This window comes from Sturnus vulgaris, chromosome 4 (assembly GCF_052056855.1).
Source record: "Sturnus vulgaris isolate bStuVul1 chromosome 4, bStuVul1.hap1, whole genome shotgun sequence".
Classification (NCBI taxonomy): domain Eukaryota; kingdom Metazoa; phylum Chordata; class Aves; order Passeriformes; family Sturnidae; genus Sturnus; species Sturnus vulgaris.
In genome coordinates this window covers 1,693,127-1,720,833 of record NC_142246.1, presented here as the reverse complement: position 1 = coordinate 1,720,833, position 27,707 = coordinate 1,693,127, and the positions used below count along the sequence as shown (strand labels likewise).

At 43.3% G+C, this 27,707-nt stretch overlaps 1 protein-coding gene across 1 annotated transcript in view; it reads right to left on the bottom strand.

The window, feature by feature from the left end:
- Positions 1–936: 936 nt before the first annotated feature.
- ZNF638 (zinc finger protein 638) overlaps positions 937–27,707 on the bottom strand; it is a 49,342-nt gene continuing 22,571 nt past the window's right edge. The window contains exons 7-25 of the mRNA XM_088162896.1: positions 26,074–26,220; positions 24,017–24,133; positions 22,471–22,529; positions 22,284–22,321; positions 21,396–21,461; positions 20,040–20,201; positions 18,431–18,471; positions 17,407–17,538; positions 16,112–16,240; positions 13,891–13,932; positions 12,697–12,837; positions 11,270–11,395; positions 7,882–7,931; positions 5,148–6,360; positions 4,705–4,761; positions 3,058–3,913; positions 2,574–2,666; positions 1,738–1,856; positions 937–1,211 (exon numbers count right to left, since the gene is read on the bottom strand). Coding sequence (XP_088019022.1) covers positions 1,158–1,211; positions 1,738–1,856; positions 2,574–2,666; positions 3,058–3,913; positions 4,705–4,761; positions 5,148–6,360; positions 7,882–7,931; positions 11,270–11,395; positions 12,697–12,837; positions 13,891–13,932; positions 16,112–16,240; positions 17,407–17,538; positions 18,431–18,471; positions 20,040–20,201; positions 21,396–21,461; positions 22,284–22,321; positions 22,471–22,529; positions 24,017–24,133; positions 26,074–26,220 — 3,642 coding nt within the window. The 3' untranslated portion in view covers positions 937–1,157. The remainder of the gene's footprint in view (positions 1,212–1,737; positions 1,857–2,573; positions 2,667–3,057; positions 3,914–4,704; positions 4,762–5,147; positions 6,361–7,881; positions 7,932–11,269; positions 11,396–12,696; positions 12,838–13,890; positions 13,933–16,111; positions 16,241–17,406; positions 17,539–18,430; positions 18,472–20,039; positions 20,202–21,395; positions 21,462–22,283; positions 22,322–22,470; positions 22,530–24,016; positions 24,134–26,073; positions 26,221–27,707) is intronic.

Here is a 27,707-nt window from a genome sequence, read left to right as displayed (position 1 = left end):
CCAAGGATACAGAACTCTGTCCCAGTGGGAGGAATTAATCAACCAAGAGATGTCCCAGTGGGAAAGACTTTCTTGACCAGGAGCTGTGCCCAGCAGAGCAGGGGGCACACCCGTGCCCACACTGGGCTCAGTGCCCCCCAGCCCTGCCCATCCTGACCTCCAGGACCTTCCCCACACCCCTGCTCACTCTCCAGACCCCACACTGATCCCAAATTTGGCATTCTCATGGATTTAATCTGAGTTTTCCCTTTCTGACCCACCTGGCTGAAGTCCACAGGGAGAAATGGTTCCTATGTGCACCCCAAAAAAGCAGGGGGTGCCCCAAGCCCCAGGCAAAGGAATTAAAGGAATTCCCGAATTTCTGTTGGCTGCTGCTGAGCCCCAGGGGGGCTGAGTGCTCCAGAAGGGTCCTCAAGTTTGGAATGTCACCATGGAGCTGAGGGTGGGTGCAGGGAAGGGACTCATGGAATTATTTGGGTTGAGAAATCCTCTGAGTCCATTGAGTCCAGCTCTGCCCAGGCCACCGGTGTCCATGTCCCCAAGTGCCACATCCACAGGGCTGGAAAATCCCTCCAGGGATGAGGACTCCACCCCTGCCTGGGTGGAAATTCCAGCCCTTTCCAGGAAGGAATTTTCCCAATATCCAACCTAAACATCCCCTGGTACAGCTTGGAGCTGTTCCCTCTCCTCCTGTCCCCATTCCCTGGGAGCAGATCCCAACTCCCACCCAGCTCCAGGAGTTCAGGGAGTTGTGCAGAGCCACAAGGTCCCCCCTGATCCCCCTTTTCTCCAGGCTGAGCCCCTTTCCCAGCTCCCTCAGCTGCTCCTGGAGCTCCAAACCTTTCCCCTGATTCTCTCCATCGATGCCCTGGATCTCCAGCATCATCCAGAGTCACCAAACCCCCAAGGAATGACCCCAAAACTCCAGCCCTGGGGTAACTATACAATGAGAACATTTATTTCCTGGGGACACCTCCAACAGTCTCTGTCTGCCACGTCGGATGATTGGAGACACAAATCCAACCCTCTCCTGGTTTGGGTTTTAGTCTGTTCCCGAATTTTTACACCATGGATGCTCCTTCCTGACCCCAAATGCCAAAGGGAATCCAAACACACAGAACTGACTGGCCCTGGAGCGTCGTTCCTGGGAAGCTCCATCACCTGGAGCTCGGCTCTTCCCCACCACTGTCCTGCTGCTTGGCCATGAATTTCTGTGGAGAAGAGAGAAGAGATGGTTCTGCAGGGATATTCCAGGATTATCCCCTAAAATCCAGGCCAGGAACACCTTGGCCAGGTTCAGTCAGCTCCTCCTGTGGGATTTCTCCCATAAAATCTCCCCCCAAATGGGATTTGTCTCATAAAATCCCCCCAAAATGGGACTGGTCCCATAAAAGCCTCAAAATGGGATTTGCCCCATAAAACCTCCCCCAAAATGGGATTGGTCCCATAAAATCCCCAAAATAGGATTTGTCCCATAAAAGCCTCCTAAAATGGGATTTGTCCCATAAAATCCCCTCAAAATGGGATTTGTCCCATAAAAACCTCCCAAAATGGGATTTGCCCCATGAAATCCCCAAAATTTGGCTCCCAGGATGGCATGGACATGGGAAGCTCCCGAGTCCAGGCATGGGAAAAAAAAAAAAAAAAAAATTCCCATATTCCCAAACTCTCAGGGAATCGTTCACAGCCCCGAATCCAGGGATTTTTGGGAATATTCCCATTTTTCCCGGGCAGTACCTCCATGTTCTGCCGGTGCAGGGGGGTCCTGCAGTGGTTGATCATGGAGGGCTCGTCGGCGTAGAAGAGGGAGCAGATCTGGCAGAAGAATCCGGCCTTTGGGACCAGGATATCCAGAGCTGAGGAACACAGCACAGTCACCACACACTGCTCCAAGAAATATTCCAACCTCACGTTTCTTTGGAATTTGGGATACCCTCAGGGGGAAATGTAACATTCCAAGAATTCAGTTTTTCCACCCAAGCTGGTCCCTGCCCTGTTTCAATCCAGAGGTCACCTCCATTTCCAATAAATACATCATTTTCTGGGAATAAAGCAACCAATCTCACAGAAGTTGGAGCAGTTCCTGAAGGAATGACTCCATGGAAACTGGAGCAATTCCTAAAGGACCGACCCTATGGAAGTGTGACTCACATTCCTGTAGGACTGACCCCGTGGAAGCTGGAACAATTCCTGAAGGATTGACCCCATGGAATCCACATCTCCCCACCCCCATTTCACAGCCCTGGCAGCAATTCCCTCCTTTCCAGACACTGAATGTTGGGAATAAAACTTGCCACAGGATGGGAACCCTCAGGAGACACCACACTGCACCTGGCTAATAATAATCCCAGCTGGATTTGGGAATTTCAGGAAAAAACTTTCCATGAGAGGCTTCCAAGTTTAACCAATTGTTTAAACGTGGATTTGGAGGAGTCAAGAAAAATCATGGATTCTGGGCCCTGACTCTGAGGTTCACTGTGGTTGTGAGGCATGGGAGGAGTTTTCCAATGGGAAGGAGAGAATCTTCCAGCCAGGAAAACCTGGAGCACTTCAGGGGATTCCTCTGGATTTACCTTTGGGAGTGCTCTGTGTCTTGGGGACTCCTGGAAAAGTCGTTTTCTTCTGCTGAGACTTTGGTTCTGCATCTTCTGATCCCAGCTGGGCTGCTGGAGACAGAAACACACGTTGGGATGGAACTGTGGAATGGTGGAACAGAACCATGGAATGGTGGAATGGAACCATGGGATCATGGAACAGAATCATGGAATGGTGGAATGGAACCATGGAATTGTGGAACAGAACCATGGAATGGTGGAACTGAACCATGGGATCATGGAACAGAACCACAGAATGGTGGAACAGAACCATGGAATGGTGGAACAGAACCATGGAATGGTGGAACAGAACCATGGAACAGTGAAATGGAATCACAGGACAGAACCATGGAATTGTGGAATGGAATCATGGAATGGTTTGGGTTGGGAGGAACCTAAAGGTCACCTTCCACCAGTCCAGGTGGCTCCAAGCCCTGTCCAAGCTGGCCTTGGTGTTCCTCACCTTTTGGCTTGGAGATTTCAGCCATTTCCTCCTCTGGATTTGTATCTCCCAGAATTTCCATTTCTTCTGGTCCTGCAACAGCAACAATATCTTCATCATCTTCATCTTCAGGCAGGACTTTCCCCGGGAAAGCGTTTTCTTCTTCCTCGTCACCGACTTCATCGACCGTAACAAAGTTCAGTTCCTCTTTGAGGTGATTGAAGTCGGCCAGGAAATCATCCTCATCCTCGTTCACCTCATCCAGAGTCACCAGAGGATTGTCCTCGTTGTCCTCCTGGATCTCATCCACGGTCACCAGGGCGTTGGGGTCGTCGGGGTTGGCCTTTCCCTCCTCGGCGGCGCCCAGCTCGGCGGGCTCGTTGAGGGGCAGCTCCTCCACCTCTCCGATCTCATCCACGGTCACCAAGGGCTCAGCCTTCAGGTCCCGCTCCTCGAACTCCGCCCGGCGCCCGCTGCCGTGCGGCGCCGGCTCCTCCTGCTCCGAGATCTCATCCAGGGTCAGCAGCGCCTGCGGGTCCTTCACGGCTTCCGACAGCTCCTCCTCTTCCACCACCTCATCCACCACCAGCAGGCCCTGGGGGTCGACGCCCGGCAGCGGCACCGGCGCGTCCTCCTCCTCCTCCTCCTCCTCCTCCTCCCCGATCTCATCCAAGGTGACAAAGGACAGCTCACCTTCGGCTCCGCAGCTCTTCCCTCTCCTCTTCTTGCTGGCCGGTTCCGAAGGGTTGGCTTTGGCCGTTTCTTTTCTCTTGGCCCTCGGGGGGTTTCGCCGCGGCGCCGCCGGAGACTCGGCGTCGTCCAGCACCTCGTCCACCGTGACAAACTCGTCCAGGTTGAAAGGGAAGAGCTCTTCCTCCTGTGGGAATAATGAAATGTCGTCTCCAGGAGGAAGGTTCCAAAGGGGGAAGAGAAATAATCCCGGATTTAATTGGAGGGTTGAAATAAAATAAAAAAAAGGGTTCGGGGTTTAAATCGCAGCGTTGCGCTGAGTGATTAATTTAGTTTAACTCAGGTTTAATTCAGGAAGTCAAAGCCCCTTGGAAAAATTGCAGCACATCAATAGGGGATAAAATTTCATGGGTAAAAATCAGTAGATGAAATTCAATGGATAAAGGTCAATGGATAAAAATTCAGTGGATAAAGGTTAATGGATAAAATTCAGTGGATGAAATTCAGTGGATAAATTTCAATGGAAAAAAATTCAGTGGATAAAGGTCAATGGATCAAAGTCAGTTGATGAAATTCAGTGGATAAAGGTCAATGGATAAAAATTCAGTGGATAAATTTAAATGGATAAAACTCAATGGATATGAATTCAGTGGATAAATTTCAATGGATAAAAATTCAGCGGATAAAGGTCAAAGGATAAAATTAAATAGATAAAATTCAGTGGATAAAGGTCAATGGATAAAATTCAACAGATAAAATTCAGTGGATGAAATTTAGTGGATGAAATTCAATGGATAAAGTTCAATGGATGAAATTCAAAGTTCTGGATCCAAAGGAATGGGTGCCAGTTTTCCATTATTTTAATCCCATGGTTTTCCACCCTTTCAATCCCACAGTTTTTCATATTTATAATCCCACAAATTTTCATCCTTTTAATCCCAGTTTTCCATCCTTTCAATCCCAGTTTTCCATCCTTACCTCCTTCTGTTTCCCAGTGCTGCCTTTCCAAGCTGCAGCACCGCCCCCACCAGGAGCCTGCAAAAATGGGACACCAAAAATTCCATGAAATCAATCCCAGGAAATCCCAACCCTCACCGAGCACAGCTTTGTTTGGATCAGGGAGCTGCTCTGGGATGTCCCCACAGCTCCAGGGATTTGTCACCAACAGGTGACACCTGGCTGGAAAAAGCAAATTCCAGCTCTGCAGAGGACACAAAAAGTTTATTCCCACTTGGAGCTGCTCCAAGGAATTCAGTTTGGATTCACTTCCCAAACGACTTCCATAGGATTTTCCAACCAGTTCTGCAGCTAAAAGGAACTGGTGGCCCAGCAGCTCCTCTGGTGGCCTCATGGGATTTATGGAAAAGGGAAAGGGATGATCCCAGAATCCCAGGGAACATCAGAATTCCTGCCCTCCTCACCTGATTCCCGCTGGGATTTTCCCTCGTGCCAGATGTTCCAGATGTGCCAGATGTTCCACTCTCTCCCTGCTGCTTGGAGCTCGCCCGAGATTCCAGCTGGGAATCCTTTTCCTGCTGGGATGAGCTTTTCCCGCTGTCTCCCTGTGCGTCCATCCCAGAATTTCCATTCCCTTTCCATTGGTTCCCAGTTCCCGGCTGAGCCGTGGCTTTGTTTGGGATTTTCTTCTCTGGCCCAGATTTGAGGGGGATTTTCTGTTCCCCAGCTTTTCCCAGGGAAGGCTCTGTGATCCTGACGGGAATTCTCTGTTTCAGGATATCTGGGACAGACACCACTGCCTTCAGAAAGGTTTTCCCAGTTCCAGATTCCTTTTGGGATGCAGTGGGATTTACTGGAGCTGCCACATGGCTTTCCTCGGATTTTACAGCTCCCATCCCTTTATTCTGTGGGGTTTTAACCGAACTTCCCACGTGGATCTCACCAACAGCATTCCCAGAGTTTTCCCCACCCTTGCAGGATGTTTTTCCAGATGTTTTCTCCACCTCTGTCTCAGCTTTGCTCCAAATCTTCCCTGGATTTTCCCCCATTTTGAGCACGGATTCCTCCGCCGTCCCCTCCCTCTCTGCTCCAGCCACATCCCATTTTTTCCCTGGAGCATCCCCACTTTTTGGGACAGTTTTCCTCTCCGTGGATGCCTCACAGCTGCTTTTCCCAGCCTCAGGAATGGGAGTTTTTTCCGGAGCAGCAGGAGGAGCAGGCTGGGTGACACCGGGTGACACCGCGGGAGCCTCGTCCGAGCTCGGGGACATTCCAGGGATGGCTCCTGGTGTTCCTCCAGCTGGGATCCCTTTGCTGGATGATTCCAGAGGATCCACGGTGGGAGCAGAGGGCTCCTCATCCTCCTTTTGCATTTCCAGCTCTGGCTCATCCCTTTCCTCCTTCCCCGCCCCGCAAAGCGGCGCCGGTTTCTCCTCCCACCTCGCTCCGGGTGATTTGCTGCCAGCAGGATCCACGGGAATTCCAATTCCAGGATCCAATCCCTCCACATCCACCCCTGCTCCTGCTGGCTGAGACTCTGCAATCTCCACTTGTCCCCCTGGAATGTCCTCCTGGACATTTGGGCTGGGAATTTGGCCTTTCCTGGGCTCTCCCGATGGATTTCCGGGTGTTTTTTGTACCGTCCCCAATCCCTCTGGAATTTTTTTCAAGCCGGAGCTAAAAGCATTTCAAAGAAACAGAAGAAATCAAACCATGGAGGGAGAATTCCAGAATTCCCAGAAAATTCCAGGGGTTTTCCCGGAGCATCAGGAAATGGGATTGGGAATTCTGTGGTCCACATTCACATTTTAGAGACATCAGGCCTGGGAAAATTCACATCCCACAGAGGGAAAAATGGGAATATCCAACCAAAACGAAGCTCCTGGATAAGGGAATTAGCAGAGCTTTGCTTGAGAGGTTTGGATTTGGGATTGGATTTAGGATCCAATGGTTTGGGTTTAAAATCCCTGTTTTCCCATGGAGGAACCCCTGGGATAACACAGCCTGAGCTGATGGAGCTTTCCAGGGAATTTCAGAGACTTTTCTCCTGAAGGAAAAAAAATCCCACAGGATGAGCTTGGAATTAGGGATGGCTGAGCCTGGAGCAGCAATTCCAGCAGAATTCCAGCAGGGAATTTCTACTCTAAAACCTGGAAAAATCAGAATTGTCCAGGAAAGAGGGATTTGGGATCTCCCCTAAAGGGATTTTTCCATCAATTCAATATTTCTGGCTGTGCTCAGTTTGTTTTCTCTTCCATTGGGATTCATGGAAAACTCCTGGAATTCATGGAAAACTCCCCCCTGGATTCATGGAAAATGCAGCCTTGGAAAGGCAGAGCCCAGGGGTGGAGTTTAATTAATTAAAGCTTTAGACAAAGGATGAATAATTAATAATTAAAAGAATAATTCTGGTGTTTTCTGCTCCTTATGAAAAGGAATAAAATAATTACGTGGAAAATGTCGATATTCCACCTTTTCAGCAGCTGGAATTCATGGAAAAATCCCTTTTTAATTTTAAATTTAATTTTAATTCCACCTGTCTGGAATCAAGAAGTGGCTGTGAGGAAGAGATTCCCAATTATTTGGGAATTAACACTCCCAAAATTCAGTAATTTCATGGAATGACAAAGAAAGAAATTGGATCTGGGAATACAGAGCTTTTCCATAACAGAATTCCTTAAATTCTAAGATTATCCTTACACAATTTTGGGGTTTATAACAACAAAACTCATCCAGAAATCCGAGTTAGAATCACAGAAAAAAAGGGATCCAAGTAGTATTTAACAAAAGTTCCTGAAAATTTCTGGGAATTCAGCAGTTGGGAAGAAGAATTCCAGAATGTTTAACAAAATTCCTGAAAATTTCTGGGAATTCAGCAGTTGGGAAGAGGAATTCCAGAGGTAGGGATAGAGGGGAGAGCTGCAGGATGGAATAAAAGCAACAGGAGGAGCCAGGACCTGAACAGGGGAGAAAACCAAGGAAAACTCCCCCAGAAATTGGGATTTCACCCAATTTTTCCATGATTTTTTAAATAAATCCTGAATATTTTAGCTCTGGAGCACATGGATTGGGAAGGAGGAGCAGCAGGACAAAGTTGGGGGGAGGCTCAGCAATCCCTAATTGTGCATAAACATTCCAAGAGGGAAAAGAAATGGATAAAATTCCCAAAAATTCCCCATAAATCCTCACAGGCCGTACCTTGCTCTGCTCCCTTCCTCTCTCTTCACTTCCTTTTTCCCAGTTTCAGCCTGGAAAACAAAAGCCAAAGGTCAGGATTTTCCAATTCCAGAGGAAACAGGGGAAAGGCAGAACTGCAGGGAATTGTTCCCAAGCTTATTCCCTCCCAGGAGGAGAATTCCAACAGGAAATTGGAAATGTTCATCCTTCCCTCAAATCCTTGGATGGATTTGGGAACATGGAGCTGGATCAGCTCCCTAAAATCCAACCATTCCTTGTCCCTATCCCTAAAATCCAATAATTTCTTACAAATCCCTATCCCTAAAATCCAATAATTTCTTACAAATCCCATTCTCTAGCCCTAAAATCTGAGCGTATCTTAAAAATCTCATTCCCAAACCCTAAAATCCAGCTATTCCCTGTAACTCTCAAACCTTATCCCTAAAATCCAACCATTCCTTATCCCTATCCCTAAAATCCAATATTTCCTTTCAAATCTCATTCTCCATCCCTAAAACCCAACCATTCCTTAAAATCCCATTCCCTAATCCTAAAATCCAACCATTCCTTACCCCATCATTAAAATCCAGTAATTCCTTAAAAATCCCATTCCCTATCCCTAAAATCCAACTATTGCCTGTAATTCCCACTCTCAATCCTTAAAACCCAACCATTCCCTTTCTCTAAAATCCAACCATTTCTTATTAACCTTATTCCCAAACCCTAAAATCCAGTTATTCCCTGTAACTCCTGTTCCTTATCCCTAAAATCCAACCATTCTCTATAACCCCCCACTCCCTATCCCTAAAATCCAGGATTTATCTCAGATCCTGAGGGAGAAAATCCCAACCCTGAGGTGAAAAATCCCAAAATATGAGAGAAAAAATCCCAAACACTGAGGGAAAATCTCAATCCAGAGGGAAAATCCCAACTGTGAGGGGGGAGAAAAAAATCCCAACTCTGATGGGGAAAATATCCTGTGAGGGGAAAAAAAAAATATCCAAATCCTGAGGGGAAAAATCAGAAAATTTGAGAGGAAAATCCCAAACTCTCAGAGAAAAATCCCAGCCCTGATGGAAAAATTTTAGACCTGAGGGAAAATCCCAAAAATGAAGGAAAAATCCCAAATCCTGAGGGAAAAATCCCAATCCTGAGGGAAAAATTGCAACCCTGAGGAGAAAATCCCAAAGTCTGACCGAAACTGTCAGGGGAAAAAAACCCCCAAATCTTGAGAGAAAAAACGCAAAACCCTGAGGGAAGAAAAATCCCAAACCCTGAGAGAAAAATTCCAAACTTGGAGAGAAAAATCCCAACTGTGAGGGAAAAATCCCAATTCTGAGGGGAAAAATCCCACACTGTGAGGGAAAAAAATCCCAATCCTATGGGAAAAATCTCAAATTCTGAGAGGAAAAAATATCCCAAACTCTGAGGGGAAAAATTCCAAAATCTGAGAGAAAAATCCCAAACTCTGAGGGAAGAATTTTACTCCTGAGGGAAAATCCCAACCGTGAAGGAAAAATCCAAAACTCTGAGAGGAAAATCCCAATCCTGAGGGGAAAAATCCCAAATCCTGAGGGAAAAAAATTTCCAAATCCTGAGGGGAAAAATCCCAAACCCTGAGGGAGAAAAATCCAAATCCTGAGGGGAAAATTCCCAAAATCTGAGAGGAAAATTCCAAACTCTCAAAGAAAAAATCCCAACCCTGAAGGAAAAATTTTACCCCTGAGGGAAAAATCCAAAACTGTGAGGGGTAAAAAATGCAAACCCTGAGGGAAAAAAATGCGAAAACCTGAGGGGAAAATTTTAACCCTGAGGAGAAAAATCCCAACTGTGAGGGAAAAAATCCCAACCCTGAGGGGAGAAATCCTAAAACTTGAGGAGAAAAATCCCAAATACTGATGAAAAATCCCAAACTCTGAGAGAAAAATGCCAACTGAAAAAGTTCCAAACTCGGAGAGAAAAACCCCAACTGTGAGGGGAAAAAAGATCCCAATGCTGAGGGAAAATGTCAAGCCTGAGGGGAAAATCCTAATCCTGAGGGAAAAATCCCAAACTCTGAGAGAAAAAAATCCAAATCCTGAGGGGAAAAATCCCAAAATCTGAGAGGAAAATCCCAAAATCTCAAAGAAAAAATCCTAACCCCGAGGGAAAAATTTTATCTCTGATGAAAAAATCTGAAACTCTGAGGGGAAAAAATTCAAACCCTGAGGGAAAAAAATGCGAAAACCTGAGGGGAAAATTTTAACCCCCAGAGGAAAAATCCCAACTGTAGGGAAAAAAATCCCAATGCTGAGGGAAAATGCCAAGCGTGAGGAGAAAATCCCAAACTCTGAGAGAAAAATCCCAATCCTGAGGGGAAAATACCAAACCCTGAGGGAAAAAAATTCCAAATCCTGAGGGGAAAAATCCCAAACTCTGAGGGAAAAATCCCAATCCTGAGGGGAAAATTCCCAAAATCTGAGGGAAAAAAAATTCCAAATCCTGAGGGGAAAAATAATTCCAAATCCTGAGGGGAAAAATCCCAAAATCTGAGAGGAAAATTCTAAACTCCCAAAGAAAAAATCCCAACCCTGATGGAAAAATTTTATCCCTGAGGGAAAAATGCAGAACTTTGAGGGGAAAAAATTCAAACCCTGAGGGAAAAAAAATCTGAAAACCTGAGGGGAAAATTTTAACCCCGAGGAGAAAAATCCCAACTGTGAGGGAAAAAATCCCAACCCTGAGGGGAGAAATCCCAATCCTGAAAAAACCCAACCCTGAGAGAAGAATCCTAAAGCTTGAGGGGAAAAATCCCAAACATTGATGGAAAATCCCAAACTCTGAGAGAAAAATGCCAACTGTGAGGGCAAAAAATTCCCAAACTCTGATGGAAAAAATTCCAAATCCTGAGGGGAAAAATCTCAAAATCTGAGAGGAAAATTCCAAACTCTCAAAGAAAACCTCCCAAACCTGAGGGAAAAATTTTACCCCTGAGGGAAAAATCCAAAACTCTGAGGGGAAAAAATCTGAAAACCTGAGGGGAAAATTTTAACCCTGAGGAGAGAAATCCCAATCCTGAAAAAAGCGCAACCCTGAGAGAAGGAATCCCAAAACTTGAGGGGAAAAATCCCAAACACTGATGGAAAATCCCAAACTCTGAGAGTAAAATGCCAACTGAAAGAGAAAAAAATCCCAAACTCAGAGAGGAAAAATCCCAACTGTGACGGCAAAAAAAATCCCAAACTCTGATGGAAAAAATTCCAAATCCTGAGGGGAAAAATTCCAAATCCTGAGAGGAAAAATCCCAACCCTCAGAGAAAAATTTTACCCTCGAGTTAAAAAAACCCCAAAATCACTGCAGGAAAATTCTCCCACTCCTCAAAAAAAAATAAAACAACCCTAAATGGTGAAAAAAAGCGCGAATTTTTACCTGAGGAGAGTCGGTGTGGCAGGACAAGGAGCAGGTGAGTGTGTGCTCCCCCATGGAATAGGGGTACTGCTGTAGGAAACTGTGCATGTACCGCGCTGATTTGGGACTGTCCAACTGCAGGATGGCCTGGGGGGGGGGGAAATTCAAAATAAATCAAATTATTTTCATGTCTTTGAATGTGCTGGAAAGTCAAGGAAATTGAGAAAGATGTCGGTTCGTTTCTCGTCGATTTACGGGTGTGGAAAGGTTAAAAGACGCCTTGAAATGTGGTGGTTTGGATTTAAAATTTAAACCCACCCCCGCCCTAAAAATTCCCCTAAAAATCCCTCCAAAATCTCTCAAAATTTCAGAAAAAAATTTCCCGAAGAAATAAAAAATTTCCCCCAAATCTCCTCAAAATCCCTCAAACATTCAGAAAAAAATTTCCCCCCCCCCCAAAAAATCCTTCAAAAATCCTCCAAAAATTCATTAAAAAATTCTCTGAAAATTAAAAAAATCCTATATATTCTCCCAAAAAGCCTCCAAAAAAAAAAAAAAAAATTTTCCAAAGAAATTAAAAAAAATTCCAAAAAAATCCCGCAAAAATCCCTAAAAATGCCCCCAAAAAATGCCGAAAAATCCCAAAACTCCCCCCAAAACTCCCCCAAAAATCCTGAAAAAATCCCCAAATTTCCCCTATAAATCCCCTATAAAAAAATCCCATAAAATGCCCCATAAGTGCCCTGTTTGTGCTGTACCCGGTGGCAGTTGGCCAGCACGGCGTAGTGCTCCACTTTGCCAAAACTGCCCCAAAATTTCCAAATGATCCTGCAAAATTCCAAAAATTCCCAAAAAACTCCCTCCAAAATTTTTGAAAAATCCCCAAAATCCCTGTAAAATCTCCCAAAACTTGGCCAAAAATTCCCCCAAAATTTCCAAAAAATCCTGCAAAAATCTCTAAAAATCCTCCCAAAAAATGCCGAAAAATCTCAAAATCGCTCTAAAAATTCCCCGAAAAATCCTGAAAAAAATCCCAAAATTTCCCCTATAAATCCCCTATTAAAAAATCCCATAAAATGCCCCATAAAACCCCTGTTTGTGCCATACCCGGTGTCGGTTGGCCAGCACGGCGTAGTGCTCCACTTTGCCGAAGCGCAGCCCGGCACAAACCACCTCCAGCTCCCGGAATCCCTCAGCCAAAAATCCCCTAAAAAATCCCCAAAAACCCCTCTCCAAAAGCTTCAAAATCCCCAAAGAACCTTTCCCAAAAATCCCTCAAAACCATCCAAAAAACCTGCTCAAAAATGCCCAAAAATTCCGCCAAAAAAATGCCGAAAAATCCCAAAATCGCTCTAAAAATTCCCCGAAAAATCCTGACAAAAATCCCAAAATTTCCCCTACAAATCCCCTATAAACAAATCCCATAAAATCCCCATTTAGTGCTGTACCCGGTGTCGGTTGGCCAGCACGGCGTAGTGCTCCACTTTGCCGAAGCGCAGCCCGGCACAAACCACCTCCAGCTCCCGGAAGCCCTGGGCCGGGAGGTTGCCCAGGACAACGAGCTGGGAACGCAGAGAGCACGGAGAGACCTGGAGAGGGAAATCCCCGTGAGGAGAGGGGAAAATAAAGGGGAATAAGGGGGAAAAGAAGGGGGAAAAGAAGGGGGAAAAGGGCAAAGGGGAATAGAGGGGAAGGGGGAAAAAGTGGGAAGGGGGAAAAGGGGGAAAGGGGATAGAGGGGAAAAGGGGAAAATAAGAAAAGGGAAAGGGGGAAAAGGAGAGGAAAGGGAAAAGGGGAAAAGGGGAAAAGGGGAGGAAGGGGGAAAGAAACAGGGAAAAGGGGGATAAGGGAAAAAAGGAGAAAGGGATAAAGAGGGAAAAGTGAAAGAGGAAAAGGAGAAAAAGGTGAAAAGGGAAAAAGGGGGATTAAGGGAAAAGGAGAAAAAGGGGAAAAGGGGGAAAAAGGATGAAAAAGGGGGAGAAAAAAGGGGACAAAGGGGGAAAAGGGAAAGGGGAAAAGGAGGGTAAGGGGGAAAAAGGGGAAAATGGGAAAAGAGGAAAAAGGGAATGGGGAAAAGGGGATAGAGGAGAAAAGGGGAAATGGGGGAAAGGGGGGAAAGGGGGAAGGGGTGGAAGGGGAAAAAGGAGAAAAGGAGGAAAAAATGGGGAAAAAGGAAGAAAGGGGAAAAGGGAGAAAAAAGGTGGAAAGGGAAAAAAGAAGGAAAAGGGGGGAAAGGGGGAAAAAGAGAAAAAGGAGGAAAAAGGGGACAAAGGGGGAAAAGGAGATTAAGGGGAAAAGGGGAAAAGGAGGGAAAGGGTGGAGAAATGAGAGAGGGAAAAGGGGGAGGAGAAAGGGAAAAGGGGGGGAAGGAGGAAACAGAGAAAGGGGTAAAGGGGGAAAAGAGAAAGGGGAAAAGGGGGAAAGGGGAAAAGGGGGGATTAAGGGGAAAGGGGGAAAAGGGGAAAAAGGAGAAAGGGGAAAATGAGTGAAAGGATGGAGAAATGGGAGAGGAAAAATGGAGAGAAAAGGGGGAAAACTGGGAAAAAAAGACAAGAAAAGCAAGAGGAGAAGGGAGAAAAGGGAAAAAAAGGAAAAATTTGGGATAATGAAGGAAAAAACTGGGATTAAGAGGAAAAACTCACCTTGGGATCAGAATCTTTGATGAGAGTGATGAAAATCGCTTCCTTTAAGGAGAAAAAAATGGGATTTTAGCTTAATTAATGAGAATTAGTAAATTAAAAGTAATAAATAATTAATATATAATTAATAAAGTATTTATCACATCAAAATTTTAAAAAGTATTTCCCAGGATTAATTCCCAGTGGGAAAAATCCCTTGTTTTAAACACCAGGAAAAGTTCAATTGAAATCCCAAATCCTGCTTGAAGTGGAAAAGTGGGAAGTTTTTCTGGAATTTTCCCCACAGTTTTCAGATTCCCACAATTCCCCTAATTCCCCACAATTCCCAAATTCCCCAATCCCCACAAACTCTGCAATTTCCACGTTCCCACATTCCCAAAATCCCCCAATCCCCGCATTCCCAAAATTCCCAAATCCCCCCAAATCCTCAAATTCCCTTAATTGTACAAAACCCCAATCCCAATCTTCCCAATATCCCAATCACCCAAATAATCCCATTAATCCCGATATTCCCACCTCATCCCTGAGGTCACGGTGTCTCGGTTTGTGCTCCATGACCCCAATCCCAATAATTAACCCCAATAATTAACACCAATAAACCAAATAACGCCAATGATCCCAATAACCCAAACAATCCCAATCTCAATCCCAATAATTCCATTAGTTTTGATATTCCCACCTCATCCCTGAGGTGCCTCAATTTGTGCTCCATGTCCCCAATCCCAATAACCCTAATAAACCCAAATAACCCCAATAATCCCAATCCCAATCCTAAACTCAATCCTGACATTCCCACCTCATCCTGCAGTGTCTCAGTTTGTGCTCCATGTCCCCAATCCCAATAACCCCAATAATCCCAATAATCCCATTAATCCTGATAACCCCGACATTCCCACCTCATCCCTCAGGTCTCTGTGTCCCAGTTTGTGCTCCATGTCCCCAATCCCAATAACCCCAATCACCCCAACAGTCCCAATAACCCCAATAATCCCAATCCCAATTCCAATAATCCCAATTACACTAATAACCCTATTAATCCCAGCATTCCCACCTCATCCCTCAGGTCCCTGCGTCTGGGCTCGTGCTCCATGTCCCCAATCCCAATAACCCCAATGATCCCAATAACCCCAATAATCCCATTAGTTCTGACATTCCCACCTCATCCCTCAGGTCCCTGTGTCTGGGCTCGTGCTCCATGTCGCCAATCCCAATAACTCCAATCACCCCAACAATCCCAATAACCCAAATAATCCCAATCCCAATTCCAATAATCCAAATAATCCCAATTACCCTAATAACCCTATTAATCCAAATAATCCCACCTCATCCCTGAGGTCCCTGTGTCTGGGCTCGTGCTCCACATCCCAAATCCCAATAACCCCAATGATCCCAATAACCCCAATAATCCCATTAGTTCTGACATTCCCACCTCATCCCTGAGGTCCCTGTGTCTGGGCTCGTGTTCCATGTCCCCAATCCCAATAACCCCAATAATCCAAATTATCCCAATCCCAATAACCCCAATAACCCAAATAACCCCAATAATCCCATTAATCCCGGCATTCCCACCTCATCCCTGAGGTCCGTGTGTCTGGGCTCGTGCTCCACGTCCCAAATCCCAATAACCCCAATGATCCCAATAACCCAAATAATCCCATTAGTTCTGACATTCCCACCTCATCCCTCAGGTCCCTGTGTCTGGGCTCGTGCTCCATGTCGCCAATCCCAATAACCCCAATGATCCCAATCCCAATTCCAATAATCCAAATAATCCCAATTACCCTAATAACCCTATTAATCCAAATAATCCCACCTCATCCCTGAGGTCCCTGTGTCTGGGCTCGTGTTCCATGTCCCCAATCCCAATAACCCCCATAATCCAAATTATCCCAATCCAAATAATCCAAATAACCCCATTAATCCTGATGATCCCGACATTCCCACCTCATCCCTGAGGTCCCTGTGTCTGGGCTTGTGCTCCATGACCCCAACCCCAATAACCCAAATGATCCCAATAACCCCAATAACCCCAACAATCCCAATCTCAATCCCAATAATCCCATTAATCCTGGCATTCCCACCTCATCCCTGAGGTCCCTGCGTCTGGGCTCGTGCTCCATGTCCCAAATCCCAATAACCCCAATGATCCCAATAACCCCAATAATCCCAATAATACCATTAACCCCATTAATCCCATTAATCCCATTAATCCTGGCATTCCCACCTCATCCCTGAGGTCCGTGTGTCTGGGCTCGTGCTCCACTCTCAGCTCGTGGCCGTCGGTGGCCGCGCTGTGGCCGCTGTAGAATCTCACCATGGCCTCGGCGGGGCCCCGCGCCATCTCCACGTACGCCTGCCCCAAAGCCAACAATTCCATGAGAAAATCCCAAAAAAACCACCCCAAAAATCCCCCACTAATCCTGAAAATCGCCATAAAAATCATCTAAAATTCCTCAAAAAAATCCTCCCAAAAATCCCCCAGTAATTCTCAAAACCGCCACAAAATTCACCCAAAATTTGCCCAAAAAATCCTCCACAAAATCCCCCATTAATCCTCAAAACCCCCATAAAAATAATCCAAAATTCCCCCAAAAAATCCTCCCAAAAATCACCCAAAATTCCTCAAAAAATCCTCCCAAAAATCGCCCAGTAATCCTCAAAATCCCCATAAAAATCATCCAAAATTCGGCCAAAAAATCCTCCCCAAAAATCCCCCCAAAATCCTCAAAACCCCCACAAAAATCACCCAAAATTCCCCAAAAAATCACCCAAAATTCCTCAAAAAAATTCCCACCAAACACCCCCAAAATGCTCTCAAAATCCTAAAAACAATTCCCCCAAATATTTCCCAAAAAATCCTCCAACAATCCTCAAAATCCCCATAAAAATCACCCAAAATTCCCCCCAAAAAATCCTCCCAAAAATCCCCCAATAATCCTCAAAATCCCCATAAAAATCACCCAAAATTCCTCAAAAAATCCTCCAAAAGATTGTCACAAAAACGCTCCTAAAAATGCTAAAAAATTCCCCCCAAACCCCCACAAAAATCATCCCAAATTCCTCCCCAAAATCCCCCAATAATCCTGAAACCCCCACAAAAATCACCCAAAATTCCCCCAAAAAATACTCAAAGAGATTGTCACAAAAATGCTCCCAAAATGCTAAAAATCCCCCAAAAATTCCAGAAAAATACTCTGAAAAATCCCCCAATAATCCTCAAAACCGCCACAAAAATCACCCAAAATTCCTCAAAAAAATCTTCCCAAAAATCCCCCAATAATCCTCAAAACCACCACAAAAATCACCCAAAATTCCCCCAAAAATCCTCCCAAAAATCCCCCAAAAAACCAAAACAAAATTTAAAACATTTCCACTAAAAATCATCAAGAAATCCCAAAAAATCCATAAAAAATCCCCCCAAAATTAAAAAAAATCCCCCAAAATCCCCACTAAATATCCCAAAAAATCCCCCAAAATTCCCAAATTTTCCCCAGAATTCCCAAAATTCCCAGGATTTACCTTTTTATGGGAAGAGAGGACGAGCAGATCCCGCAGGGCCCCGAAAGGTTTGGTGAGTTTGGAAATTTCCTGTTGGGAATTTCCCTTCTCTGGGAGGTTGGAGATGAGGAGCACACAGGATTCCTCAGGATCCTACAGAATTCCAAGAATTTTTAGGAATTTTTGGGAATTTTTTGGGGAATTTTTTTGGAATTTTAAAGGAATTTTTAGGAATTTTCCCCTTTTAATCCCAAATCCCAAATCTCGCTGTTCCCACCCCCATGGGAGTTTTGGGATTTGTGGGATTGGTTGGAGGTTGGGATTTTTTTGGGAATGATGAGAAAAATCTGGAATTTCCAGAATTTCTATAATTCTCAAATTTCCCATATCCTCACAAATTCCAAAATCCCCAGAATTCCCCCAATCCCAAAAATTCCCAAATCCTCAAAATTCCCCCAAATTCCCCAAATCCCCCAATTCCCAAAATTCCCAAGTTTCCCAAATCCTCACAATCCTCCCAATTCCCACAATTCCCAAATTTCCTTAATTCTCCCAATTCCCACAATTCCCAAAATTCCAACAATTCCCAAATTCCCACATTCCCACAATCCCCAAATCCCTCAAATTCCAGCAATTCCCAAATCCTCAGAATTTCCCAAATTCCCCCAAATCCCAACAATTCCAAAATTCCCAAAATCTCCAAATCCCCCCAAATTCTCAAATCCCCAAAATTCCCCCAATCCCAAAAATGCCCACAATTCCCAAAATTCCCCAAATCCCAACAATTCCCAAATCCCCAGAATTCCCCAAATCCCCAAATTCCCAAATCCCCCAAATTCCAACAATTCCCAAATCCCCAATCTTCAAATCCCCAAATTCCAACAATTCCCAAATTCCCCAAATCCACCAAATCCCAACAATTCCCAAATCTTCAAATCCCCCAAAGTTCCCAAATTCCAACAATTCCCAAATCCCAAAATCCCCCAAATCCCAATTCCCAAATCCCCCAATTCCCAAATCCCAAATCCCCCAAATCCCCCCTGACCTTCCCCGCAGGCTCCGTGGGTTCCTCTCTGGTCGGGGGCTCTGAAATTTGGGGACAAGGGAGGAGCTCAAACCTCAGGAATTCCCAAAAATTCCCAAATTCCCATTTAACCCTTTCCACCCCAAATTCCCCAAAGTTCTATTCCCAATTTTTTCCCAAATTTTTCCCCCCCATTTTCCCAATTTTCCGTTTTTTTCCTGTTTTTTTCCCCACATTTTTATTCCCATTTTCCCAAAATTTTCCCATTTTTTCCCTTTTTCCCAATTTTCCCATTTTTCCCCATTTCTCCCTGAATTTTCCCCAATTTTTTTTCCCATTTTTTTCCTCTTTTTCCCAATTTCTCCCCCATTTTCCTGGGGTTTTTCCCAACTTTTTCATTCCCATTTTTCTCATTTTCCCAAATTTTTTCCCCAAAATTTTTCCCCTTTTTTCCCCATTTCCCCCAATTTTCCTGGTTTTTTTTCCCAACTTTTTTATTCCCATTTTCCCAAAATTTTCCCATTTTTTTCCCTTTTTCCCAATTTTCCTTTTTCCCATTTTTCCCATTTCTCCCTGCATTTTCCCAAATTTTTTACCAATTTTCCCATTTTCCTGTTTTTTCCCAACTTTTAAATTCCCATTTTCCCAAGGATTTTTCTCATTCTCCCTTTTCCCCATTTTCTTTCCCAATTTTCTCAACATTTTCCCATTTTTTCAATTTTTTTTCCCACTTTCTCAAGTTTTTTTTTCCATTTTCCCCAAGACTTTTTCCCATTTTTCCAACTTTTTTTCCCAATTTTTTCCCCCATTCTCCCAATTTCTTTTCCCATTTTTCCCCAACTTTTTAATTCCCATTTTCCCAATTTTCCCCCATTCTCCCAAAATTTTTTCCCATTTCCTCCCCCTTTTCCCAAGTTTTTTTATTCCCAATTTTCCAAGATTTATTTTTCCCATTTTCTCCCAGTTTTCCCCCATTTTCCCAACTTTTTAATTCCCATTTTTCCAAAATTTTTTCTATCATTCTCCCAATTATTTTCCCATTTTTCCTAAGCTTTTTCCCAATTTTTTCCCCATTTTTTCCCATTCTCCCAACTTTTTTTATTCCCATTTTCCCACATTTTTTTCTCCCATTTTTTTCCCATTTTCCCTTTTTTCCCCATTTTCCCAACCTTTTTATTCCCATTTTCCCAATTTTTTCCCCCCATTCTCCCAATTTCTTTTCCCATTTTCCCCCCAATTTTTTAATTCCCTTTCCTCAATTTTTTCCCCCATTCTCCCATTTTTTTCCCAATTTTTTTTATTCCCATTTCCCAATTTTTTCCCTTTTCCAAGCTTTATTTTTCCAGATTTATTTTTCCATTTTCCAGGGCTTTTTTCCCATTTTTCCCCCTTTTCCCATTTTTTCCCCCCATTCTTCCTTTTCCCCAATTTTTTATTCCCATTCCCCAAATTTTTTCCCCACTTCCCCAAAATTTTAATTCCCATTTTCCCAGATTTCTTCTTCCTTTTTTTCCCCTTATTTTTCCCAATTTTCCTCCCATTTTCTTGGTTTTTTTTTCCCCATTCTCTCATTTTTTTCCCTCCCAGAATTCCCAAAAATTCCCAAAATTCCAGAAATTCCAGGAATTACCTGGCCCAGCCTTGGGGTCTTTCCCAGAATTCCCAACCTCGTCCTGCTCTGGGGGATTTTTGGGATCAGGAATTTTGGGATCAGAATTTTTAGGATCAGAATTTTTGGGATCAGGCTCCAATTCCTCATTTTCCAGCCCAGGATCTTCAGCTGCAGCTTTTCCTGTAGGAAAAAAACAAAATATCCACTTTTTTTCCCTTCCTTTTCCCACTTTTTCCCCCATTTTCCCCCCCAATTTTCCCACATTATTTTCAATTTTTTTCCCCATTTTTTCCAGGTTTTTCCCCATTTTTTCAATTTTTCTCCACTTTTTCCCCCAATTTTTCCCATTTTTCCACTTTTCCCCATTTCTCCATTTTCTTCTCCCACTTTCCTGAATTTTTTCCCCATTTCCCCCCCATTTTTCCAAGTTTTTTCAATTTTTTCCCTTTTTCCCATTTCCCCCCAAGATTTTTTCCCATTTTCCTGATTTTTTTCCCAATTATTTCAATTTTTTCCCCATTTCCCACTTTTTTCCCTTTTTCCATTTTTTTCCATTTTTTCCCAATTTTCCAAAATTTTTCCCATTTTTTTCCCCATTTTTCCCAATTTTTTCCAATTTCCCCCTATTTTTCCAATTTTTCCCAATTCCTTCCCCCATTTTCCCCTCACTTTCCCTTTTTTCCCAATTTTCCCAAATTTTTCCCTTTTCCCCCACAAAATTCCCATTTTTTTCAATTTTCCCCCATTTTTTCCCGTTTTTCCCAGTTTTCCCCATTTTCTCCTAAATTTTCCCAATTTTTTCCTCATTTTCCCTCATTTTCCCCCTTTTCCCAATTTCCCCCATTTTTTCAAAGTTTTTTTCCAATTTTCCCCAATTTTCCCCCCCATTTTTTCCCAAATTTTCCCAATTTTTTCCAATTTTCCCTCATTTTCCCCCCCATTTTCCAATTTTTCCCAATTTCCCCCCATTTTTTTAACCCCATTTTTTTCCCAATTTCTCCCCATTTTTCCCCCATTTTCCCAATTTTTCCCCCATTTTCCCAATTTTTCCCCCATTTTCCCAATTTTTTCCCAAATCTTCCCAATTTTCCCATTTTCCCAATTTTTCCCCATTTTTTTTTCCCAATTTTTTCCAGGTTTTTCCAAATTTTTTCCCCAATTTTTCCCACATTTTTTCCGAATTTTTCCCAATTTTCCCCCCCATTTTTTCCAATTTTCCCCATTTTTTTCCCCAAATTTTCCCAATTTTTTCCCATTTTATTCCCATTTTTTCCCCATTTTTTTCCCAAATTTTTCCCAATTTTCCCCATTTTTTTCCCAAATTTTTCCCAATTTTTTCCCATATTTTCCCATTTTTTCCCCATTTCCCCTCACCCCCCACATTCGAGGTTTTCTTCACTTTCTTCTCTCCCGTTGCTTTCTTCACTTTCTCCTTTTTCCCTTAAAAATAAAAAAAATGAGAAATTCAGATTTTTTTTTTTTTAGGTAAAAAAAAATCCCAACATTTAAATTAATTCCAGGGGAATTTTGGGGAAAAATGTGGATTTTTAGGTGAAAAATGTGGATTTTAGAAAGATTTTAGGGGAAAAAAAGAATTTTTGGGGGGAAAAGGAGAAATTTTTAGGGAAAAAAACTCAAAATTCAATTCCATGGGAATTTTTTGGGGAAAAAAAAAAAGGAGAATTTTAGGGGGGAAAAATTAAATTTTGAGAGGAAAAAAGTGGATTTTGGGGAAGAAATTTGGATTTTGTTTTAGGATGAAAAATTCCAAAATTTCAATTAATTCCAGGGGAATTTTGGGAAGAAATTTGTAAGAAAATTCTTAAGAAATTTAAAAAAAAAATTTAAAAGACTTTTTTAAGAGAACAGGGAGAAACTATTAGGGGAAAAAAAATGAGGAATTTTGGGGGGAAAAAAAAGGGGGATTTGAAGGGAAAAATTCAGGTTTTTAGGGGAAATAATCCCAAAATTGGAATTAATTAATCCCAAAATTGGAATTAATTAATCCCCAAATTTAGAATTAATTAATCCCTCAAATTGGAATTAATTAATCCCCAAAACTGGAATTAATTAATCCCCAAAATTTTAATTAATCCCCAAAATTTGGAATTAATGAATCCTCAAAAGGATCTCAGGAATGGGGGAAATTCAGGGATTTTTAATCCAAGAAAATGAAAATTCGTTAAGCCAATTATTTAAGTAATTTAATCAATAACTAATGAGAGAATTAATCGGTTATTAATTAATTAATCTCAGCCTCACCTGTCAGGGTTTTGGGGCTCTTGGTGCTCAGAACTTTCCTGGAAAAATTAAAAAAAAAAAAAAAAATTCAATTTAATTTTAATTAGTAATTATTGAACCCCGAGGGTTGAGCCCCTGAGGGTCCCAATTTGCATTAATTAGGGTTAATTAGGGTTAATTAGGGTTAATTAGTGAGTGCAGCTCTTACTTGGTGCTGGTTGGGGTTTTTTTGGGGTTCAGGATTCGTTTCTTCACCGTTTTCTTCGCCTGGAATGGGGAAAAAATTGGGGTTTGTCAGTAATTAATAATAATTATAAATATAATTCCGAATTTTGATTAAATAAATATTAATTTTCTCAATTACAAATAAAATAATTAATGAATCAATTTTATTTTTTAAAAATTCGGAATTATTAATAATTGATAACAATTATAAATGTCATCTTCAATTTTAATTAATTAATGATAACTAATAAAATATTGCATCCGTTGCTAATAAAATAATTATAGAGATCTAATAATGAATAAAGCAACTTTATTTTTTAAAAATTTAGATTTATTAATGATTGATAATAATTATAAATGTAATTCTGAATTTTAATTAATTACTACTAAGTAACAAAATTTGAATTTTATCCATTGCTAATGAAATAATTGTATGGATCTACTAATAAATAAATCAAATTTATTTTAAAAACCCCTGGGAATTATTAATAGTAGATAACAATTATCAATATAACTCTGAACTTTAATTAATTAAATATGAATTTTTGCTGTTGTTAATGAAATAATTATAGAGACCTAATAATGAATAAAGCAAATTTTTAATTGAGATTTATTAATGATTGATAATAGTTATAAAAGTCACTCCGAATTTTAATTAATTAACGCTAAACAAGTAATAAAATACAAATTATGCCCATTGTTAATTAAACAAGTGCAGAGGTCGAATAATGCAATTTTATTTTATTTCATTTTATTTTTATTTCCATTTTCCCATTTCCCTGCTGCAATTCCTGCTGGGAATTCCCAGATCCGATTGGGAATTCCCAATTTGCAATTCCCATTTCCCATTGGGAATTCCCAGTTGGAATTCCCTCTGCTGTTTGGGAATTCCCATTTCCCAGCTGCAATTCCCATTCAGAATTCCCAGCTGCAATTCCCATTTCCCATTCCCATTTCCCACTCCCAGAATTCCACTTTTCCCATCCCCATTCCCATTCCCAGAATTCCCCATTCCCATTTCTCATTCAGAATTCCCATTCCCATCCCCATTTCCCATTCCCAGAATTCCCCATTCCCCATTTCCCACCCCCATCCCCATCCCCATTTCCAGAATTCCCCATTCCCCATTTCCAGAATTCCCCACTCCCCAGAATTCCCAGAATTCCACATTTCCCATTATTCCCCATTCCCAGAATTCCCCATTTCCTATTCCCAGAATTCCCCATTCCCCACTCCCAGAATTCCCCATTTCCCATTTTCATTCCCCATTTCCCATTCCCAGCATTCCCCATTTCCCAGAATTCCCCATCCCCAGAATTCCCCATTCCCCATTCCCAGAATTCCCCATTCCCACAACTCCCCATTCCCAGAATTCCCCATTTCCCACAATTCCCCATTCCCAGAATCCCCCATTTCCCAGAATTCCTCAATCCCAGAATTCCCCACTCCCTACTCCCAGAATCCCCCAAAATTCCCCAAAATCCCCCCAAAATCCCCCAAAATTCCCAGAATTCCCCATTTTTCCCCACCTGAGCCCTCTCGGCCACGCTGACCCGGACGCGTTTCCCGTTCAGCTCCAGCGGCGCCGTCTCCCCAAACTTCACGGCGGCCATCACGGCCTCCTTGTAATTCATCTCCAGGTAGGCCTGAAATTCCCAACATTCCCAAAAAATTCCTGAAATTCCTGAAATTTCCCCCAAAATTCTCACATTGCTCCGGTTCTGGGAGGGTCCGGGGGTGTTTTTAGGGAGGGGAAAAGGGGAAAGAAGGGAAGGAAAAAGGGAAAAAAGGAAAAAGGGGGGAAGGGGAAAAGGGGAAATGGGGAAAAATGGGGAGAGGAAAAGGGGAAAAGGAAAAGGGGGAAAAATGGGGAAAGGGAAGGAAAAGGGAGAAAAGAAGGAAAAGAAAAAGGAGAAAAAGGGGAAAAGAAGGAGAGGGAAAAAAGGTGAAAAGGAAAAAGAAGGAAAAGGGGGAAAAGGAAAAGGGAACAGAGGAAAAAGAAGGAAAAGGAAAAGGGGGAAAAGGGAAAAGGAAAAGGGGGAAAGAAGGAAAAAATGGGGAAAGGGAAGGAAAAGGGGAAAAGAAGGAAAAGGGGAAAAGGGGGAAAAGGGAAAAGAAGGAAAAGGAAAAGAGGAAAAAAGAAGGAAAAGGGAGAAGAGAAGGAAAAAGGGAAAAAGAAGGAAAAGGGAAAAAGAAGGAAAAGGGGAAAAAGGATAAAGAAGGAAAAGAGGAAAAAGAAAAGGGGAAAAACGGGAAAAGGAAAAGGGAGAAAAAAAGGAAAAGGGGGGAAAAAAGGGGGGAAAAAGGAAAAGGGAAGGGGAGGAAGGGAAAAGGAAGGAAAAAAGGGGGAAAGGGAGAAAAGAAAAAAGGGGAAAAGGGGAAAATAAAAAAAGGGGAAAAACTGGGAAAAAGAAAAAAAAAGGAGAAAAAAAGGCAAAAAAAAGGCGGAAAAAAGTTCTCGGAAAATTCCCCATCCATAAAATCCCCAAATTCTGAGTGGGAATTGTGAATTCCTCATTCCAGGCTGGGATTTTTGGGAATTCCAGCAGATCCCACATTCCCGGTTTTTTTCCCCCGTTCCCCCCGTTTATTCCTGGGGTTTTTTTCTGGTTTTTTTTCCCTGTTTTTTCCTTTCCCCCCCCCGTTTTTTCCCATTTATTTCCCATTTTTTCCCCTTTTTCCCGTTTTTCCTGGTTTTTCCTGTTTCTTTCCCGTTTTCCCCCTCTTTTCCCCCGTTTTTCCCCTTTCCCCCCATTTCTTCCCTGTATGTTTTCCCATCTTTCCACTTTTCCTGTTTTTTCCTGTTTCTTTTCCCATTTTCCCCTCTTTTTTTCCCAGTTTTTTCCCCATTTTTTTTCCCGTTTCTTTCTGTTTTTTTCCCTGTTTTTCCTGTTTTTTTCCCCGTTTTTTCCCCCATTTTTTTCCTCTTTTTTTTCCCCCATTTCTTTCCCTTTTTTCCCTTCCCCCCCCATTTCCTCCCCTTTTTTCCCGTTTTTTTTCCCGTTTTTTTCTGGTTATTTCACCATTTTTTCCCCATTTCCCCCCCTCTCACCTCATTCCTGGAGTGCAGCACGCTGAGGTCACTCATGGTCCCAAAGGGCTGCACGAGCTCCCTGATGTCCCACATCCCCTTTTTCCCGTTTCTTTCCCATTTTTTTCCCTGTTTCTTTTCCTTTTTTCCCCTTTTTCCCCCCATTTCTTTCCCTTTTTTCCCATTTTTCCCTATTTTCCCCCATTTTTTTCCTGTTTTTTTTTTCCCATTTTTCCCTATTTTCCCCACTTTTTTCCTGTTTTTTTCCCCATTTTTTCCCTTTTTTCCCCCCCATTTTTTTCCCTTTTCCCCCCCCATTTTTTTTCCCCTTTTCCCTGTTTTTTTCCGGTTATTTCACCATTTTTCCCCCATTTTCCCCCAATTTTCCTGTTTTTTTCCCCATTTTTTCCCTTTTTTCCCCCCGTTTTTTTTCCCTTTTTCCCCGTTTTTTTCCCCGTTTTTTTCCCGCTTATTTCACCATTTCCCCCCCATTTTTTCCCCCCATTTTTTCCCCCGTTTTCCCCCATTTTTATCCCGTTTTTTTCCCCGGCTCACCTCATTCCTGGAGCGCAGCACGATGAGGTCGCTCACGGTCCCGAAGGGCTGCACGAGCTCTCGGATGTCGCGGTCGCTGAAGCCGTGGCTGGGCAGCTCCGACACGCGCAGCACCGTGCCACAGCTCAGCGCCTCCTCCCTCAGCAACTGCCCCAAAACATCCCAGAATATTCCCAAAATATTCCCAAATATTCCCCTGCAGCACCGTGCCACAGCTCAGCGCCTCCTCCCTCAGCAACTGCCCCAAAACATCCCAGAATATTCCCAAAATATTCCCAAATATTCCCCTGCAGCACCGTGCCACAGCTCAGCGCCTCCTCCCTCAGCAACTGCCCCAAAACATCCCAGAATATTCCCCAAAAAATCCCAAAATATTCCCAAATATTCCCCTGCAGCACCGTGCCACAGCTCAGCGCCTCCTCCCTCAGCAACTGCCCCAAAAATTCCCCAAAAAATCCCAAAATATTCCCAAATATTCCCCTGCAGCACCGTGCCACAGCTCAGCGCCTCCTCCCTCAGCAACTGCCCCAAAAATTCCCAAAAAAATCCCAAAATATTCCCAAATATTCCCCTGCAGCACCGTGCCACAGCTCAGCGCCTCCTCCCTCAGCAACTGCCCCAAAAATTCCCAAAAAAATCCCAAAATATTCCCAAAATATTCCCCTGCAGCACCGTGCCACAGCTCAGCGCCTCCTCCCTCAGCAACTGCCCCAAAAATTCCCAAAAAAATCCCAAAATATTCCCAAATATTCCCCTGCAGCACCGTGCCACAGCTCAGCGCCTCCTCCCTCAGCAACTGCCCCAAAACATCCCAGAATATTCCCAAAATATTCCCAAATATTCCCCTGCAGCACCGTGCCACAGCTCAGCGCCTCCTCCCTCAGCAACTGCCCCAAAAATTCCCCAAAAAATCCCAAAATATTCCCAAATATTCCCCTGCAGCACCGTGCCACAGCTCAGCGCCTCCTCCCTCAGCAACTGCCCCAAAAATTCCAAAAAAAATCCCAAAATATTCCCAAATATTCCCCTGCAGCACCGTGCCACAGCTCAGCGCCTCCTCCCTCAGCAACTGCCCCAAAAATTCCCAAAAAAATCCCAAAATATTCCCAAATATTCCCCTGCAGCACCGTGCCACAGCTCAGCGCCTCCTCCCTCAGCAACTGCCCCAAAACATCCCAGAATATTCCCCAAAAAATCCCAAAATATTCCCAAATATTCCCCTGCAGCACCGTGCCACAGCTCAGCGCCTCCTCCCTCAGCAACTGCCCCAAAAATTCCCAAAAAAATCCCAAAATATTCCCAAATATTCCCCTGCAGCACCGTGCCACAGCTCAGCGCCTCCTCCCTCAGCAACTGCCCCAAAAATTCCCAAAAAAATCCCAAAATATTCCCAAATATTCCCCTGCAGCACCGTGCCACAGCTCAGCGCCTCCTCCCTCAGCAACTGCCCCAAAAATTCCCCAAAAAATCCCAAAATATTCCCAAATATTCCCCTGCAGCACCGTGCCACAGCTCAGCGCCTCCTCCCTCAGCAACTGCCCCAAAACATCCCAGAATATTCCCCAAAAAATCCCAAAATATTCCCAAATATTCCCCTGCAGCACCGTGCCACAGCTCAGCGCCTCCTCCCTCAG